Source organism: Alexandromys fortis, unplaced genomic scaffold, assembly GCF_014885135.2.
Source record: "Alexandromys fortis isolate MF-2015 unplaced genomic scaffold, M_Fortis_MF-2015_v1.1 scaffold_43, whole genome shotgun sequence".
In the NCBI taxonomy this organism is placed as follows: domain Eukaryota; kingdom Metazoa; phylum Chordata; class Mammalia; order Rodentia; family Cricetidae; genus Alexandromys; species Alexandromys fortis.
Genome location: NW_026067928.1, coordinates 3,492,923 through 3,511,273, shown reverse-complemented (window position 1 = coordinate 3,511,273; position 18,351 = coordinate 3,492,923). Strand labels below are relative to the sequence as shown.

At 43.9% G+C, this 18,351-nt stretch overlaps 1 protein-coding gene across 4 annotated transcripts in view; it reads left to right on the top strand.

The window, feature by feature from the left end:
* Positions 1-18,351, top strand: part of Klf12 (KLF transcription factor 12) — a 370,757-nt gene that overhangs the window by 338,926 nt on the left and 13,480 nt on the right. For all 4 annotated transcript variants that reach the window (XM_050144660.1, XM_050144658.1, XM_050144659.1 and 1 more), the window contains one exon: positions 5,775-5,932. In XM_050144660.1, the coding sequence (XP_050000617.1) occupies positions 5,775-5,932 (158 nt within the window). The remainder of the gene's footprint in view (positions 1-5,774; positions 5,933-18,351) is intronic.

Here is an 18,351-nt window from a genome sequence, read left to right as displayed (position 1 = left end):
AGAATGTCCTGGCCCCTTTTATTCTTTTCTTTCTTTCTTTCTTTCTTTCTTTCTTTCTTTCTTTCTTTCTTCCTTCCTTCCTTCCTTCCTTCCTTCCTTCCTTCCTTCCTTCCTTCCTTCCTTCCTCTCTTTTTAGCTCCTTTAGGAACTCTAATTTCAGCGGAGGGCATCTCATCACACTGAGGTCACTCTTGACAAATGGTCTATTATTACCTGCTGAGTACAGTTAACCCTGATTTTTTTTTTTCACGGCAGCCATGCCGCGCTTTCCGTTTCAATGGAGCTGTTTCTGAATGTGACTTTCCCGGCCTCTCCGGATTTAATTCTAATTTAACTTGCCACTCCAAGCAGGACTGTGCTGCTGCTGAAGGCATGACTTGCTCATTTGTTATCTCAGGTTCCAAAATTACCACACGGCTCTTGGAAGTCCCCTCAGGCATGCATCAACTGCTCTAAGTGTGCCAGCCTCCTGGGAAATGGAGAGGGCATGAATTATTGCTTTTAATATATAATTTATTTATATATATACATATATAATTATTTATTATGGTTGTTGATTGTGGTGATGATGTTGTGTGTGTGTGTTTGTGTTGTGTGCACGTACACATGTGTATGGGGGGGTGCATATGCCAGCACGTACGTGTGGAGGTCCGAGGACAGCTTTGTGGAATTGCCTCTCTTTTCACTTTTAAGTATGTTTCAAGTGTTGACCTCAGATCTCTGGGATTGCACAGCAACTGACCTTACCCACCGAGCCATCTGGCCAGCTATCGTCACTTTTCTTGATGTATTTAGTACTGAATTTGCAAACATAGTACCATCAGCCTTATCTCGGCAATTTTGAACATAAAGATTATTGCTAAGTAGAACTGAAATAATCCTGTACCTACAATGAATTCGTAACTCGCACATTTACATTCTTAAATAGACAAGCCCGACTTGTGAAGCAGAAAGTCGGCTGGGAGCCTCAATGGTGTGTAACCGGTGGACACATTGCTCTGGAATAAGGCACATGAAGAGTAGAGTGGAAAGCTGAGAGGGGATGGAGAACCCTTCTGCGAGACAGACACCCCTGCTTACGGGTGTGTTGCCCAAATCCGTGGGGTTTCCACAAAAGCCAACAAAGGAGACCGAGTCCCATATCTAAAAGCAAAGAGCTTTTATTTTAATCAAGTTTGCAAACTTGGTCTCTCTGCATGTCCAACGTATTGGAATCAACAGAGAGCCCCAATCTCAATTAGAATAGGGTTTTTATAGTAGTAGAGGTGGGGGTGAGGGCTCTCTGAGGTTCAGGACCCCTGATTGGCTGAGATCTGTCTAGGGGTGTCCTGGTGAGTGTGTGCTGGCAGGTGATCTATCTGCAGTGGTTAGAATGTCAGGCATTTCCTTTGAATGGTCTGCTCTTGGGTAGGAGTCGGGTAATCTCAGCGTGTGTGGTGTTTTCCTGCTACCAGGTATTGCTTCAGGGTAAACTACTGAGGCTCAGGCCTCTTAAAGTTTATTGATGGCCAGAGTCCCAGGTGATAATGGTTGGAAGTAAAGACTTTTCTTTGGGTGACCTACCCAGACTTAGATTATCATGGCTGGGCCCCACAACAGGCAGTCCCAGAATGAGATCCTACAGGGCAGTGCTCTGGGATCAGGGTCACCTTTGTGGCCCTTCCTACTTACGTGGATGCCAGCAGGAGAGAATCTGCTTTTCTCTTACCAGTCAGACACACATTTCACAGTGGGCATGGCTGCGTCTGAGGACGTCGTGTTCCCAAACTGCGGCATGAACAGTGACATTTACATGCGTGCCTTTGTTGATAGTTAACCCCGATTCCCCAATATCCAGCCCCATTTAAAATATGAAGCTTCGGGAAGGAGGCCAAGGAGTGGGGATCGGGTGTCTGTTATCTGAAGACATAACAATCAAACAAGCATTGTTCCACCCAAAATGATATGTGAAATGAAGCAGGAAAACCTTTCTTATGATTCATTCCTTAAATGCTCACAACATCATAGGCTGTATAAATAAATGTCAAACTACACGGTACTGAATTTGGTTGTGGAATTGGCTCAGCCAAATCCTGCCCGCACTGTAGCCCACCTACACTGCCCACTAACTGTAGATTACCCCCTGGCTTCCAGATAGTCCAGTCCTACATAACACTGGGCTATCCTAGCTGGGTTCTGTCTGTATTCTGCTTGGTCCTCTTCGGCCACAGTCCCACTGCCTTCTGGTAGCAGGAAAGGGTCAGCTTCAGGGATGCTTCCTCTGTACCTGCTGACTGAGCCTGCGCTCTTGAGAACAGGGAACTAGGGACAAAGCAAGGGCCACTGGACACCCTCAGAACCAGTTCTGCTACATTCCAGCCCTCAATCAGACACCTTTCTAAAGCACTTTATACCTTGTTTTTGTTGTACCAATTCCTTTACATGGCTGTTCTTCAAAACGTTTAAATACTCCAGAATGAGGAAAACCAAAGACTAGGGGCTGAAAGTGAAGGCCGTCCACTTAGCGTCTTTGCCTTCATTAAATTCAAAGCTGCCGTGAAGTGGTTTCCTCCCATCCAGCAGCCTCTGTCCTCTGTGCTTGCCACCCAGTTAATGGGTGGATGGATTGTATCTCTGCTGCGTTTCACTGGTCCCTTCATGACCATTTGGTAGCTGGTTTGGTTTCAGATTTATGTTTATTTCTCCTGGTATACACAATTTCTTAGCAAGATTACTGACTAAAGTCAACCAGAGGCAAACCCGTGTGGCTGGGTTCGTGTGGGGTGACATTAATATTCTGTATGTTCATGTGTAGGAAATAGCATATAATGAGGAAGCATAGGTCTTACACTTCAACTTCATGGAAACAAATACTATCACTGTTTTGGTTTGTGAAAGATGTCAAGCATCACACAACACAATACAGGACTTTCTTCCATACGGCTCCTAGTGCCAAAATCTATGTTTATTTTCATGGCTACATATTCAAGAAATGAATTGCTTTCGCCATATCAGGGCACGCCCAGTCTTTCTTTTGCACAGGAATCGCGCTCCCGGCTAGAGTCACTCTGAGGACTGAGTAAAGCTATTCCTTCTCGTTGTTTTGACTCTTTTCACAATAGGCTCCTGTCCCAGCAACTGACTCAATGACGTGGAAAACCACAAATCCACACTGATTGATAACGAAGGCTTTAGAAAGGGGCTCACCCCAGCAGAGCCTGTGTTCTTTCGCTCTAGTGTGGATCTCAAATTAAACTGTTTGAGGCTCGATAAACAGCATTTATATTTGATCCTAATGGCTCTGAAGCTTTGGCTGCCTAATCTCCTGTTTGTAGACTAGAAAAAACACTTTTAAAAAAATAAACGGAAAGATAGTTAAAAGGAAACATTGGAAACCAGTTGGCTAGAGTAATGGAAGGATGTGGTGCGGAAAACGGTCCCTGTTTGTCACTGAAGAGATGGGGTTTTAAAGTGTAGGGGCGCATGTTTGTTGAACGATCTCTATAATCCATAATTGAGGAGGCAGCAGACTATGACATGCAGGCAATTACACTATTTTTCTCAAGAAAACTTTATTGAAACCGTGCTCCTTTGTTACCATATGGTCTATAGCTGCTTTCCTGAGAGAATTTTAGAGTTTATTAATTACAGCATAAGACTTTATGGTCCTTAGCTTTGAAATAAAGTAGTTACTACCTAATGCTTTGCAGAAAAAGCTGAGCAATCCTTCTTTAAAATTAAATGGGCACTGTAAAATTTTCAATTACTCTATGTGCCTCTAATAAAGAAAATGATGCCAGCTATCCTGCAATAATCTACCAGTTGCAAGAAGCAGCTTCATTTTAAGTTTCAAATGTGGAGAAATACATATGAGAATTGATAAGTTAAGCAGAAAGCATCTCACTGAAATGAACTACAGTATTGTGTCCGCATGGATTAAGCTCAAATGCTTCCTGTTGAAGAGGTGGAGGGTTGAGGGTAAAGATAGAAGAGTTTGCACAATGATGTCATCGGCATGACTTACAAGGCATTAAGGTCCTACAGTCATATGAATTTCTATGATTGTGAATATGTGTATAGTAATATATTTAAGTATATATGACTAGAAAGAATGTATGATACTAAGAAGTGGAACAGAGGCACTAGCAGGAGGAGGGGAGACACTAAGGAGAAGGTGGATGCAGGAGAGATGTACTCATCACAGTGTCGAGCTGCGTTTAGGGGGAAACCTGTGCAACACAGTGTCATAGACAATGAATGCATCGCATCACAGCAAAAAAGTTTAAACTGGGAAAAAATCTAAAGAAAGTGGACAGTGGCTTCTCTCTGGGAAGAGGACAAAGAATCAAGGTGATAATTTAAGAGCAAAGAGGCCTCTTTATCTGTAGTGTTGAGCTCTTAAAAGAGCTGGTTTGCTAATGAAAACGTCTTGCATTTTATTTTCTGTGGGGTGATGTCTGTGCATAGGTGTGCATTCCTGTGCCATGGCTTGATCACAGAAACATACAAGAGCAGGTTCTCTCCTTTCACCGTGTGAACTCTAAGGATCAGTCTCAATAGCAAGAGCTTTTACCTGTCAGGTCATCTTACTGCCCTGACTCCCCCCACAAAGTAATTTTAATTTTGATTTTTAGAGCCATATAGAATAACTAATAATAGACACATAATAATAAAGGCATCTCAAAACAAAAACAGGGGAAAAACCTGAAAGGGAAAGACAGACAGAGAGAGAGAGAGAGAGAGAGAGAGAGAGAGAGAGAGAGGAGAGAGAATGAAAGTAATGGTAAATGTGACTTGAAGACACGGGGATGATTGCTTCTTTATCCTATTTCATTATAATTTTAGAGAACTTCATGGGTTGCTAATAAAAAGATGAGTCACGTTCTTTCTGTCTCAATCAAAAGAGATTAAGGTTTGAAAAAGGTACACGTAAATGAATTACCTGACATTACAAACTAATCCTGTTTTTCTACTGGGCATTAAAGTGAAACAGCACGCAAGTCTGGGCCAAACTTCGTCGTTAAAGTCTCTTTTTCTCATAATAGTAGTACAGCTAATCTTTAAAGACAGTGCACTTTACTCCTCACCTCAAAAAAGAAAGAAAAAAAAAAGGAACCCACCAAGTAGGAAAGTTGAATCTCAAGTGCGTATCTCTGTTTCTCTGCACAGAAATTGCTGTCGTGAGTCACCGTGTTGATGCGCTAATGCCATGCCTTTCACCCTGACCTCAGTTGTTTTGAAATGCGCACTGTGGTTTCGCATGGTCTTATAACGCCGCGTGCAGCTCAGTTGCCCTTCTTATTAAATATGTTCGTATTGATGTGATCAAGAGCAGGGCTTCCCAAAACGTTCTCTAGAAAGACGAGGCATTGTGAGCCGAGCTGTTAATTCAGCACTGATAAGGGAGATTTGTGTTCTTGCCTCTGCTTCCACTTGGTTTTGTTCCATTAGGTTGGCTTGGTAGGTTTGGGTTCTTTGAAACCCAAAGGTTTCAGAATGTGGCCCGTGCTGGCCTCCAGCCTCTTCTGCCTCAGTCTCTCCCCTGCTGAGATCGCACACCCTCATCACTGCGCCTAGTCTGCTGTTGTCCGCATTGCCTTTCTTTCCCTGGGACTCTTTAACCAAGAGTAGCCATGCTGCTTTCTTTAGCTATCGAGACGCATCCAGGAGATGACGGCGGTGTGTATGGCCATGGCGACCATGAGGCCGCAGAGTCCAAGACCACGTTCTCAGCCTGGTAAGCCCCCTGATGAAGGGCTGTGCTTCTCCTTGTAATGGCGCTCTTTCTTTTTCAGTTCAATCTCACCATTTAGTATCGAGAGCACAAGACGCCAGAGACGATCAGAATCCCCGGACTCCAGGAAACGGCGCATTCACAGATGTGACTTTGAAGGATGCAACAAAGTATACACAAAAAGTTCTCACCTGAAGGCACACCGGAGAACACACACAGGTACAGCTCCTGTGGGCTTCTCAGTGGGGGTCAGGGGGAGTGAGGAATGACAACTCACCCGGTCATTAGTCGGTGACTGACATATTTTGAATTTAGTTCATTCCTTCTGTCTTGTGTACACGTCTTAAATGCTGTGAACAGAATGAGCTAATCATCTTTCTGGTGATCAACTTAGCCACATAATAATTATGTAATTTATTGAGTTTAAAAATATCCACAGCGCACCTCAAACAGCAAGCAGAACAAAATCCTTCCCTTCCTTAGAGCAAACATCTAACCCACCACCATCGTTAGGTCACATACGTTCTGTTTTCAATGTTATTCCTCCTAAGTATCAGAGAAATAAACCTGAGAATTTGCATGCACAAAGCACTGCAGTATTTTTTTAAAACCAGTTAAATCCAGTTTGATTCTCCCTAGAGAATCTTGTTGCATTAGGAGGGGATTTCCAATACTAGCGGGGGGAAAGCAATTGATGCAAGCAATTCGCAGGTTTGCAACAGTTCAGTTATTAATCTTTCCATACACCTGGGTCCACCCGTGTAGAAAGCACTGGTGGTCATTATCAGCCACTGCCCACAGGTCCTGTGTGTGTGTGTGTGTGTGTGTGTGTGTGTGGCCCTCAGCTGGCATCTCCTGGGTGCCTGAGTACCATCAATGGGAGCTGGGAGCTACTGGCAAGACACGGAAGACAGCAGAAGGGACCACCATGACTGTGCCGTCCCTAGACAAGTGACAGGTGATTGGAGTCAGTGGCATGCAAAGAAGCAGATGAGACAGGAAAACAGTCATAGGCTTTGCTGCTGACACAGGTCACGACCAAGCAAGTCCTGCCTAGTGTCTATCGCTGGCATAGAGCAGACGCCGCCGGCATGGTTCTTTCACAGGAAATTTCAAATGGAACAGATTCCTGTGTGGTTGTGTAAACGTGTTCTCCATCGTATCAAGATAACCATGCAGGCAACCACTTCCCAGGTGAAGTAGTAAAATCATCGAAACTGGCCATCTTTGCATTTTCTTTAACCCATGGTGCTACATCTGTTTGCAAAGACACGAACCAGAGGCTTTAATCGTGCGTGCTGTCTACAGGGGCTGGCAATGGCTGTAAGCCTATGGATCTAAGCAGAGTTTCATCACTCCACTATTGCACGCATGAACGTATCTTGTCATGCTGGGTGTAGCTGAGGCTCACAGGGTTTACAACTGAGTAAAACTGTTGATGACTCACGCTGCCCCATCAGCCAGTACTGCATTTTCCAGTACTATGACAACTAGCCAATAGGAAGCAAGCTTCCTGGTCTGTACTAACTAGGTTTCTCCATACCCTGTGACCAAAGTCTGTGATGACTTTAGCAATGGGGTCTTACCACCAAGCGCTGGTGGGTATCCAAAGACAATGACAAAAGCTTGTATTGTTTTTTTTGGGGGGGTCTCTGGGACACCCCTGATCAACTCAGGGAGAAATGTCCCTCCCATACCTGGCACTGGGCTTTATATTTGGCAGACTGTGACTTGAGAGAAAAGTATCATCTTTGTATGGAGAGCAACCCCAATTAAACAGGGAGGCAGCCGAGGAAATGGTAATTGCTTATGCTTTTGTACCGGTATTTTGGAACCTACTGACCGGTACCCATTGCTTGGAACTGGAGTTTTTGCTAGTCTACGGTTTCTGATCATCTGTCCTACACTTCACCTCTGGTCGCAACCCCCTCCCCTTTCTAATTAACTCCTCCATGCTCTCTCCTATTCTTCAATTGCGAACTCCCCCGTGAGACGTTTCCACCTGTTTCTCAGGCACTACTTTTACTTCTGTGGTTCGCTTATTTACTTCCTGCAGTTCTGGGAACCGAACCCACAGCATCACACATGCTGCCAAGGGATGGACCACTGAGCTCCACCCTCAGCCCACTGAACACCCTCAGCCCACTGAACTGTTTTTAAATCACCTTCAGATGAAAAATAGAAATGTGGTTAGCAGCAAGTGTGATGGGACTGTGTCACTGATTGTTGTGGGGCAGTTTGGGGCAGTTTCTACACACACACACACACGCACACACACACACACACACACACACGCACGCACGCACGCACACATGCACAAATTGCCCTCAGTGGATCATCACATATGTTAGGCTACTCCTATTTTCCTTGAGTTTTCTGGAACATATATTCGCCTCATTTCCACATAGACACCCCTACCAGATCTGCTTGTCGAGTGATACACAGTGAAAGGGGGGAGGGTATTTTAATCACACGTGATTAAAGGACTTATTTCCCCAGCACTGCTGGATTTCATCTTAGAAGTTTTGGTGCATACCAAGTGAGGAGAAGCGATGTCATGTATTCACCCCAATTCAAAGCAACGTAAACCTTGAATGCTGAAGCTGGATTAATGAGCTTGACTTATTAAAAAGATGACCTCATAGACTTTGAAGGTCACAGTGGCCTTTCACGTAACTACATAATTAGAGGGAGCCCTTGCCTGTCACCTCTCACAGGAGCAAGTCGCCACTCTGCTGTTTCTGCACACTTGCGCGTCTTGTGTCTTGCTCAGACTGCGTGGTGACCTGGTAGCTGCAGCTGTTGAGATCTTTCCCACACAGACACGGCTGCCCCAACGCTAGGTCTCCCCGCTCTCCCTCTAAATGTGCACTAGCGGCTTATTTGCCTGCAAGACATTTTGTGGAATTTGAAGACAGAGGCCTGTTCTTTGTCAGTGTGCATCCATCTCTTATGGTGCAGTTGGGGGCACCCAGATGGGTGACCACGCATCGAGTGACCACGCATTTTGCTGTCCCCGACCGGCTCTAATGGCGTTCTCGACTCTACTGTGAGCCACAGCATCCTTCTGATCTCCAGCTCGGATACTCCCCATTTTGTCAGCCATACCTTGTCACATTGACTTAAGGACACATTGTGGTCCTTATGTGTTGAGGGAGGAGACCTTCTTTATGAACGCCTCTGAATGTGAACAATTTGCACTAAAGCTTTCTGGGAGTTGACTCCGTAGGGCCACCTCGATCAAGGAGTGCTGCCTACTAGGTCTAGTGTATCTGCTGCAGTAGAAACGGAGGTCTTTCTGCTTGACTTGGATGCTGGAGCCATCCCTGAAATGACTTCCCTGGGAACAACATCTGGAGACAAAGGACAACTTGCTAGAATATTGTCGGGTGTGGAGTTTATCTATAGTTTTTTCCCCACCTAGAAAGCAAGTATTATAGGTCCCCATAGTGACTTGATTGTAACGTGTTGAATTCAATACGCTAGAAAGATCTGAATGGTCCCTCCCACCTCTCTCCTGCAGTGTCTCCATCTTTGCCAGCTAATTGTGGGCAGATTGAACATGACAAATGCAAAGAAAATACCCCCATATGGCAGGCTGTCACGTCTTTTAAACAGCTAACTATGCTGCCTCTAGCCTGCATCAAAATATCCCTGCTAGATTTCTGCTCAAACCCCCCAATGTATCAAATCCGTTCACTCACTGAGCGCAGAATTACTTAGAGCAGCCCTCTGTATCCAAAGGGTCTGCTTCTGTGCCTTCAACTAGAACTGGACTGTGCTCGACTTCTGTGGGCTTCTCTTGCCTGTGCTCCCTCAGCAGTGTGTCTTAACAGCTGTGGGAAGTATTTGCATTGTATCGGGTACCTTAAGTAACGAGATCTTATCGGAAGGATACAAGAAGATGCGTGGAGGTTGCATGCAAATGTCTCACTGGTTTCTGTCTTAAGCCTTGAACATGAGTTTTGCTATCCAAAGGGGCTGGGGATGAGGCGAGAACCAGTTCCCTGGTATTAAAGGGACCACTCTAGTCTGTGCACTCATAGTCTCTTGAACCGACAGTTAAAAGTGGCATTATTGTCCAATAGAGAGAAAGAATCAAATTTGGTGAACTTGTTGAAACTGGTGTCAAGTGATCCCAGGCTAGCTTATAATTTATAATTATACACAAGATTTCACAACTTGGTGAGTAAAATGTAATCAACACTGGTTCTATAGAAATTCGGGCTGGCTTGCATGCTTTTAATAAACATCTTCTTAGCCTTACCTTTGCTTCAGGCATGTTGAGTAAGATCCTTATGTGTGACCAATAATACTTAATGTGGAGTTTGGGATTATAACAGATGACTTATGAAATCCAAGCACGCTATGGGAGGGGACCGTGCTGCAGTGAGAAACTTTCTTTAAGGAAGTCACAGTCATTTTCCTGTGAATACTTTAACTTTCTGCAGTTTGTTAGTGCCTGATCAGTTGTGTGTGTCCTTAAATTTAATTAATTAAATTTCCTTAAATTAAAGATGTAAACATTTGTAGGGATGCAATAAAAGGCCCTTTCGAGATATTAGCAATAAACACATGGTTAAAGAAGTGTTTGGAGGAGAGCATTTAAATTTAAAAGTAGCTTGTTATTGTGCAGCTTAGGTACTAACAGGGATGTTAGCAAGTATTTGGAAATGGTGTAGCGACCCCTGCGGAGGCCACATTGTTAAAGAAGCATCACAAAGAGCAACTGTAGCTCAAGGGTCACACTTTCTCCAGCAGGCCTGTTGTTCATATCCTCTCCTCTGCATTGGGTATTTCTCCCACTCAGTGAGGTATACAGTATATTTAAATGAAAATGCAGAAGATTTAAATTAATGGAAATTTTCTTCATTTAAAGATAGTATATGGTATATTAAATTATCTAAGCATGCAGTTTTTAAAAGAAAATACGGTATAATCTAGAATGCTCACATATTGGTTAAAACAGTGTTTCTCAAGATCCTTTGGAGGGTCAAATGAACCCTTCACAGGGGTTGCCTAATACCATCAGAAAACACATATTTACATTTTGATTGAAGACAGTGCCAAAACTACGCTTTTTATGGTTGGAGGTCACTATAACACGGGGAACTGTTTTAAACGGTCGCAGCCTTTAAAGGAAGGTTGAGAGCCACTGGAAGCTTAAATGCTCTAATAACTTCTACGGTGTTGGTTTTAACACACAGGTGTCAGTAATTCTTACAACCACTAGATGGGGCAATAGACTCAGCTGTTGCCGCTGCTCTAGGTGGGAAACTTGACTGCCCTAGTGTTGTGTGTGACGTACTAAAAAAGACATGTCTGTCTGTGTTCACAAAACATTTCAGTTTGGTGTTGAGTGAAAGACAGGCCTAAACTGAAAACCGAGCTTGTAAACGTAACTTTAGCATATATATTTTTTCTCTTTCAAACGAGTTGAGATATTTGAAATATTTCACGTGATAAATTAATACTGTGCCTCTCGCATAAACCTGGGCTTAATAGGCCAGCCTTGCTTGACGTTCATTAAAACTTACATGAAAAGTACGCTGCTGAACTTGAGGGAGATACATTTCTCATTTATCCGACTTCATCAGGAGTTCCTTAGGGATGTTTGAAACTGGCAACCAACACCAACTTACCAGTCTCTGATATCTGTTCTACTTTTTCTTTAAAAAGAAACTGCACATGAATTAATGACGCCTCCCCTGGTGAACGGAGCGTGTGCTGTGGCCGGATCATCGGTTGTTTATAAATTCCGTGTGCTGATGCACTCGGGAGCCACTTCCAGCTCCGCACTCACTCCCACACACGGTGGTCCTAAGTGGCTGCAGAGTCCACGGCTTCTCACTTCCCCTGACTCATCAGTTGGTCCTGCTAGTCATGGATTTCTTTCTTTGAAATTGACTTCTCTATTTTTTTTTTTTTCCTGAATGAGATTCTAAAGTGGCTTGGGGGAGATTCGGTGGCAGCTGTTTGTCCTGGTGGCCTTTGGGTCTACCTTCAGATATGTATGACAATCCTGTTCCGATGTTTGGTGTCACTAATGCATAGCTCATGGTACACTGAACTCTGTTTTTCAGAACAACTCCCCCCTCCAATAGCTACTAACTCTTAGATAAAGCATAAGGCCGGTGAAGAGACTGAGTCCATCTGAGTCCTCACTGAGCATCTTCAGGGTGGATGTTTTCTTAGTAAAAAGCTTGCAAGTCCTGACCAAAGCCCTCCTGAATAGGAGCAGTATAATTGTCTTGGTCTGTTTTCTGATGCTGATAGTACAATTTCATAGATTAGGTGAGTTGTAAAGAAATGAGGTTGAGCACGATTGTAGTTGGGTCAAGGTTGAAGGACCACATCAGATGGTAGTCTTCTTGGTGTCAGAGTCCTGCATTGGCTGGCACTGGGCAGGAGCCAGGAATGTGTGAGAGACTTAGCCACACAGGATTTTTTTTAGAAGACCCACTTTATGTGGTGCCTTCACCACGATTCCCATCCATAGACTACACTTTCAGAAGATCTTAAGTCTTCTGCCCTTAACGCCTCATAGTGAGGGTAAGATTTCAGCCTGAGTTTGGTTTTTCCAGATGTTTCTGGGAATGTCAGGGTGCAAATCATACCCAGACTACAGCAAAATGTGCTGAGAAATAAAAAAAATTGAAATGAAATTTGAAGGCAAGAACAAATTTTGCATCGATCTTTAGCCCATAATTGGTAAGACTGGAGCATCTAGCTAAGGTATGGGGATCTTAGATTTTCTTATTTAGATTTATACACAGATAAGTCTCATTACATTATATGACTCTGGACATCAGTTTTATAACCCAAGTAAATACAGCGATACCATACCATAGGCATTTAGTAGTTTCTTGCTAAAGTGGATCCAGCTATACGTATAGGTCATTGTGAGCATATGGCTATAATTAAATACCTTTACTTGGCACTCTAATAGATTTAATATGGGTAGCTTGTAGTTGCTTAACAGTAAAGCTAATCGTCATTTAGTAAACTCAGTGTGTCATTGCCATAGTGAATAAAACAGTCATTTAAGACCTATACTTTACATCCTTCCTAAGTCATTTCAGTCTTCTGTTTGAAAGGCCATGTTCATAGATTGTGCTCACAGATTAATGTTTCCTACATTTCCATAGGTTGAATTTCAGACGGCAGAAAGAGTCTTGAACCATATTTGGTGAGTTTGCCCATAAGCAGCGTAGATAACTCACAAGGTATCCATGAAAGAGCAAGCATGCCACAGTGCAGGCATTCTGGCCCTAGCCTGAGTCGTGCCTAGGTCTCCAGATGAGTCTGGGTGTATATGGTTTATTCTGCATATATCCAGCTCCAACCTGAAATGGCCTGGCTCCCTGACTCTTTTCTTCCTAAGTCTTCAGTCAATAATGTCTACAAATGCCTCGTGTCACCAAGCCTATGAAGCTGTTTGACCCCTATCCCACTCCCTAGCAAGCTCCAGTGTGGGCTCCCTGATATTAAGATGGGATGGTCGAAAGACATGTGGGAAAAACTGAAGCACATAGAACAACATTCATGACGGCTGGCCAGATGTGAGCATAAAGGAGAGGAAGGATGGGGATATCCAGTGTGTGTGCTCAGGATCTTTGTACACACAGAGATCCCACAAGGATGGGTGCTGACATTTCTCTGTCCCCGAACAATGAAGCAAGTATTGTTACACTTTCCATCCGTTATGTGAATCCCAGGAACAGAGCCAGGTGGCAACACTAACCGGGGATCCAGCTGAGAAAGCAGGACCTGGCTGCTCTAGGGTCTGTGTTATTGTCATTTCCCTCCATCCTTGATGAGTTCACAAACCTGCCAGTCCGATCTCTTCAGAAGAGCCACCACCCCTTGCCTGCCCTATATGGCAGCAAGTACCTAACGGTTAGTATCGACTACTGGGGTGCTTTGGCGTGACAAGGCGAGGTGACTGGTGCTATGTCTGGTGACTGGCCTTTCTCCCCACTTTATGAATATCTTACTGGTTAGAAAAATCAGCAAGAAGACATGGACTAGGAGCATTAATCACTAAATAAAACCAGACAAGCCGCTCTTGAGTGCTTGCTCAGCACACACTCTTTGCATACCAATGAATGAGATATAAAAATGAAGACTAGAGGTTCTAAATCCGGCAGGCGAGACAGCCACATCGGCAAATATCTTCCATGGGGAAGAGACTGGCAAAGGGAGAAAATGCCTGTCTGTGTAAGTTGCCCTGGCACGGAGGGGAGACCTATGACCATCCTGATGGGCATCTGCCCTGGCAAACAAGATCTTCCCACTGCCCCCTCGAAGGAGAAAACGTGTGCATCCATTTCCAGTCTAGATTCATCTCACTAAGCTTTGAAAGTGTTATAAATATTAACCTGTTTTCACTAAAGGGAAGGGTGTTTTCCTGACCGATCAGAGGGTTACTGCCTCCAAACAAATTGTGCCTGAGATCCACCGTGATCCAAATGCCCATACTTGAGTTGTACACATTTGATTGAATTTTATTCTAAAAGCCCTATCTTACTGAATTGCTGTTCTCAGAGTTATCTTTTACATACACTTAAAAGACTTGTAAAAACCACCTGCCCATGAATGTCTCTGTTTAATAACACATTGCAAAGTGAGTCTTGCTTCTGACTTTTATTTATGTGAGCACATACATCATCAAGTTAAAATTGCTGTGAGGTATTTATGGACCTCATTTCACTCTGAGCTCTGTTTTATCTTTACATTTATCAAAGAGATGCGAAGAGAAGAAGGGGGAGTATTTTATCCCCAGCCTTTGTACTTTCACATGTTGTACCTGAGAATCAAACATTTTGATTATTAATCTCCTTATCCTGACTGGCAGGAATACTTGTTACTGAAATAGAATTTACTATATGAGTAATAATGAACTGTGTTTGGGAAGACTATATATTCATCATGAAAGAATGTCCAAAGGATTTGTCTGTGATGCTCATTTCAATTAAGCCTTTATAATTAAGAATAAGCTTATTGCTGTAAAGATTACAATACTGTTCATCTAAATAAGAATGTGTATCTAGGGAGGCATACCAGTCAGTAATGTGCTCATTGGAGTGTGAGGTCCCAAGTTCTAGCCTCAGAGCCCATATAAAAGCCAAGTGCGGTGGCACGCACCTATGATCTAGTGCTAGACAGGCAGAAACTGAGGATCCCAGTGGCCTCCTGCTTGGCTGGTCTAGCTGAATCTGTGAGCTTCAAGTTCAACGAGAGTCTCTGTCTCATAAAACTAAGCTGGAGAAGGGCCCGGAGAAAGGGGTGGCTCGGAAGTTAAGAGTGCTTACTTCTCTTGCACAGGATCTAGGTTCAGTTAAGAGTGCTTACGTCTCTTGCAGAGGATCTAGGTTCCGTTCTCAGCACCCACGAAGCAGCTCACAACTGCTTTTGACTCCAGTTCTAGTGAGGCTGATGCCTTCTTCTGCCCTCTGCATGATCCTGTATTCATGTGGTACGTATAAACTCACATAGAAGCACACAAATACATATAAATATAGCAAAGAAATATATCCTAAAAGACAGGTGGAGAACAATTGAGAAAACACCGCAAGCAATATATTCACAAAACAATATAGATTGCTTTTTTAACTCCGGCATGATCTAGATTTTACATTTGTATGATAGTCGTTTCATTTGGTTAATTATTAGCGTAGGGCTCTGTGTTAGGCCCAGGGGATACAGTGATGAAGAGATGCCAAAACCACGTTCGGTATCATCGTGCTCACGGGGTTTCCGATGGGACAAGCTTCCATCCCGGAGCAGAGTGAGGAGAGTCTCAACGCAGGCTGAGAAGAACTGTGACGATGAGAAGACAACGACACCAGAAATCCTGTGAAACTGCCATGGGGCAAGGAAATGAAGAGGCTTCTGAAAGAAACTGGAGGAAACAGAACCAGCGTTGCCAGGATGTGGTGGTCCTTCAGAAAGACTTCATTAGAGGAATCTGGCATTGTAGCACGTGCATATAATCTGAGCAGTCTAAGAGTCGAATGCCAGGTCAAAGAGAGGAATACCTGGTCAAAGTCAGCCTGGGTAATACAGCAAGACTCTAACTCAAAAGAAAAATTGAAAAAAAAAATCTCCAAATTCATGTGGAAATATAGAATACCTAGGATAACCAAAACAATCCTGAATAACAAAAGCATTTCTGGAGGCATCACCATCCTGATTTCAAATTATATTTCAGGACACTGTAATAAGACAGCATAATGCTGGCATATAAACAGATTATTAACCAAGAAAAACCCAGATATAAGTCCATGTTCCTGCAGCCACCTGATCTGTGGCAAAGAGACCTTGGAGAAAAGACAGCATCTTCAATGAATAGTGTAATATTCTGTGGAAGAGACAGATAATCAAGATCCTTTGAACTATGTCTGGAAAAATAATAGATCCTCAAAGCAAAACTTGAATAGGTATACTGCTGGCCTTCCCAACTGAAATCAAATTGCTTCCGGTGGTTCTTATCCACGGGTACTGAAAGGGGGACATTTGCTAGGTTAGTAGCTACATACTCTGTTCCAGATGTGTTAAGCTGCTCAAGTCAGGGCACCACATCTGGTACAACAGTTGTAATTACAGTCAGGACCTGACTAAGTATTCAATAGTAAATGATACCAGGTTTTATGTTGAGGTCTTTTGATGGAGGAAGGTCATTGGCTAATAAAGAAACCGGCTTGGCCCATTTTATTGGTTAGAACATAGGTGGGTGGAGTAAACAGAAGAGAATGCTGGGAGGAAGAGGAAGTGAGGTCAGAAGTAATGCAGCTCCTCTCAGAGCCAGATGCCTCAGGCAGAGAGGCATGCTCCGCTCTCCCGGGCAGATGCACGCAATGAAGCTCCTCCGACCCAGGATGGGCGTAGGCTAGAATCTTCCCGGTAAGCGCACCTTGGGGTGCTTACACAGATGATTAGAAATGGGCTAAATTAATATGTGAGAATTAGCCTAGAAGAGGCTAGATAGAAATGGGTCAAGCAGTGTTTAAATGAATACAGTTTGTGTGCTGTTATTTCGGGCATGAGCTAGCCAAGCGGCCGGAGTGCTGGGGACGCAGCCCCACCGCCGCACTTATTTCAACAGTCTTTATTCACTGGAGGTCAGATTTGTGAAAGGTGAGAGACCTGGGATTACCCTTCTGCAACTATCTATTCAGCCCGATCAACACCAGATCCTAGAAAGCCAAAGCCCACATGTCAATGGTTTCTACTCCTGATATAATGTCAGCTTCTGCCAAGAATTCACCTATAATCTCATGGAGTGTGCAATATGATCAGATGGCTAAGGAAAAGAAGACTAGGTCCTGTTCACTGATGGTTCTGAGCGTTATTTAGGCAGGACGCAGAAGTGGACAGCCCCAGCATTACAACCCCTTTCTGGAGCAACCCTGAAAGACACTACCAAAGAGAAATCTTCACAGTGAGCAAAACTTTGGGCAGTTCACCAGGTCATACATTTTGTTTGGGAGGAGAAATAGCCCAATCCGTTATTGTTCACTGGTTCATGGGCTGTAGCCAATGGATTGGCTGGATGGTCAGGAACATGGAAAGAGCGTGATGGAACTGGGTGACCAAGACATCTGGGGAAGTGCATGGATAGGTCTCACCGAATGAGTGAAGAATGGAAGATTCTTAGGTCCCATGCAAATGCTCATCAAAAGGTCACTTCACCTGTGGAGATCAATAATCAAATAAATAGGATGCCCCAGACTGTGGACAGACAGCCTCATTAATCCGTCATCCCTGTCATTGCCCAATGAACACATGAACAAACACAGGCTACCGCTCACCAAGGCTAACACGGTTACAGCTATCACTGAAAGGCATATCTTGCAGCAGGAGAAACCAACACCAAGCCGCAAATAACGCATCATTCCCTGGGGAGACCATCCAGCGACATAGTGGCTGATTGACTGCATTGGATCGTACTGGAATAGACACTTTTCCTGGTTATGGATTTGCCTTTCCGCATATGATGCCTCTAGAAAACTACCATCTGTAGACTTACAGACTTCCTATTCACCATCATGGTAGCCACACAATATTGCTTCTGACCAAGGAACTCACTTCATGTCCAGGGAAGTATGACAAGGAACCCGGAATCATGGAATCCACTGGTCTCACCATGTTCCTCACCATTCCATTCTGAAGCAGCTGGCTAGAAAGATGGAATGGGCTCTTGAGGAATCAGCTACAGCACAAACATAGCCTGGAGGACTGGGGTAGTGTTCTTCAGAAAGTGGTATATGCTTTGAATTAGTGTCCAATGTATGGTTTGTTTTCTCCCATAGCCAGGATCCATGGGTCCAGGAATCAAGGGGTGAAGAGGGTATAGTTCAGTCAGCCTCACTCCTGGTGACCCACTAGGAAAAATTTTGCTTCCTGATCCTGTGATCTTCAGATCTGCTCTTGGTTCTAGTGAGGGGGAACCCTTGCTAGGAGACACAGCAAACATGCAATTCAACTGGAAGCTCAGATTTCTCCCTGGTCACTTTGGGCTTTAATACCCTTAAAGGCAACAGGCTAGGAAAAGAATAACTATACTGGTGTGTGTGTGTGTGTGTGTGTGTGTGTGTGTGTGTGTGTGTGTGTGTTGGGGGTGGTGATTGATTCAG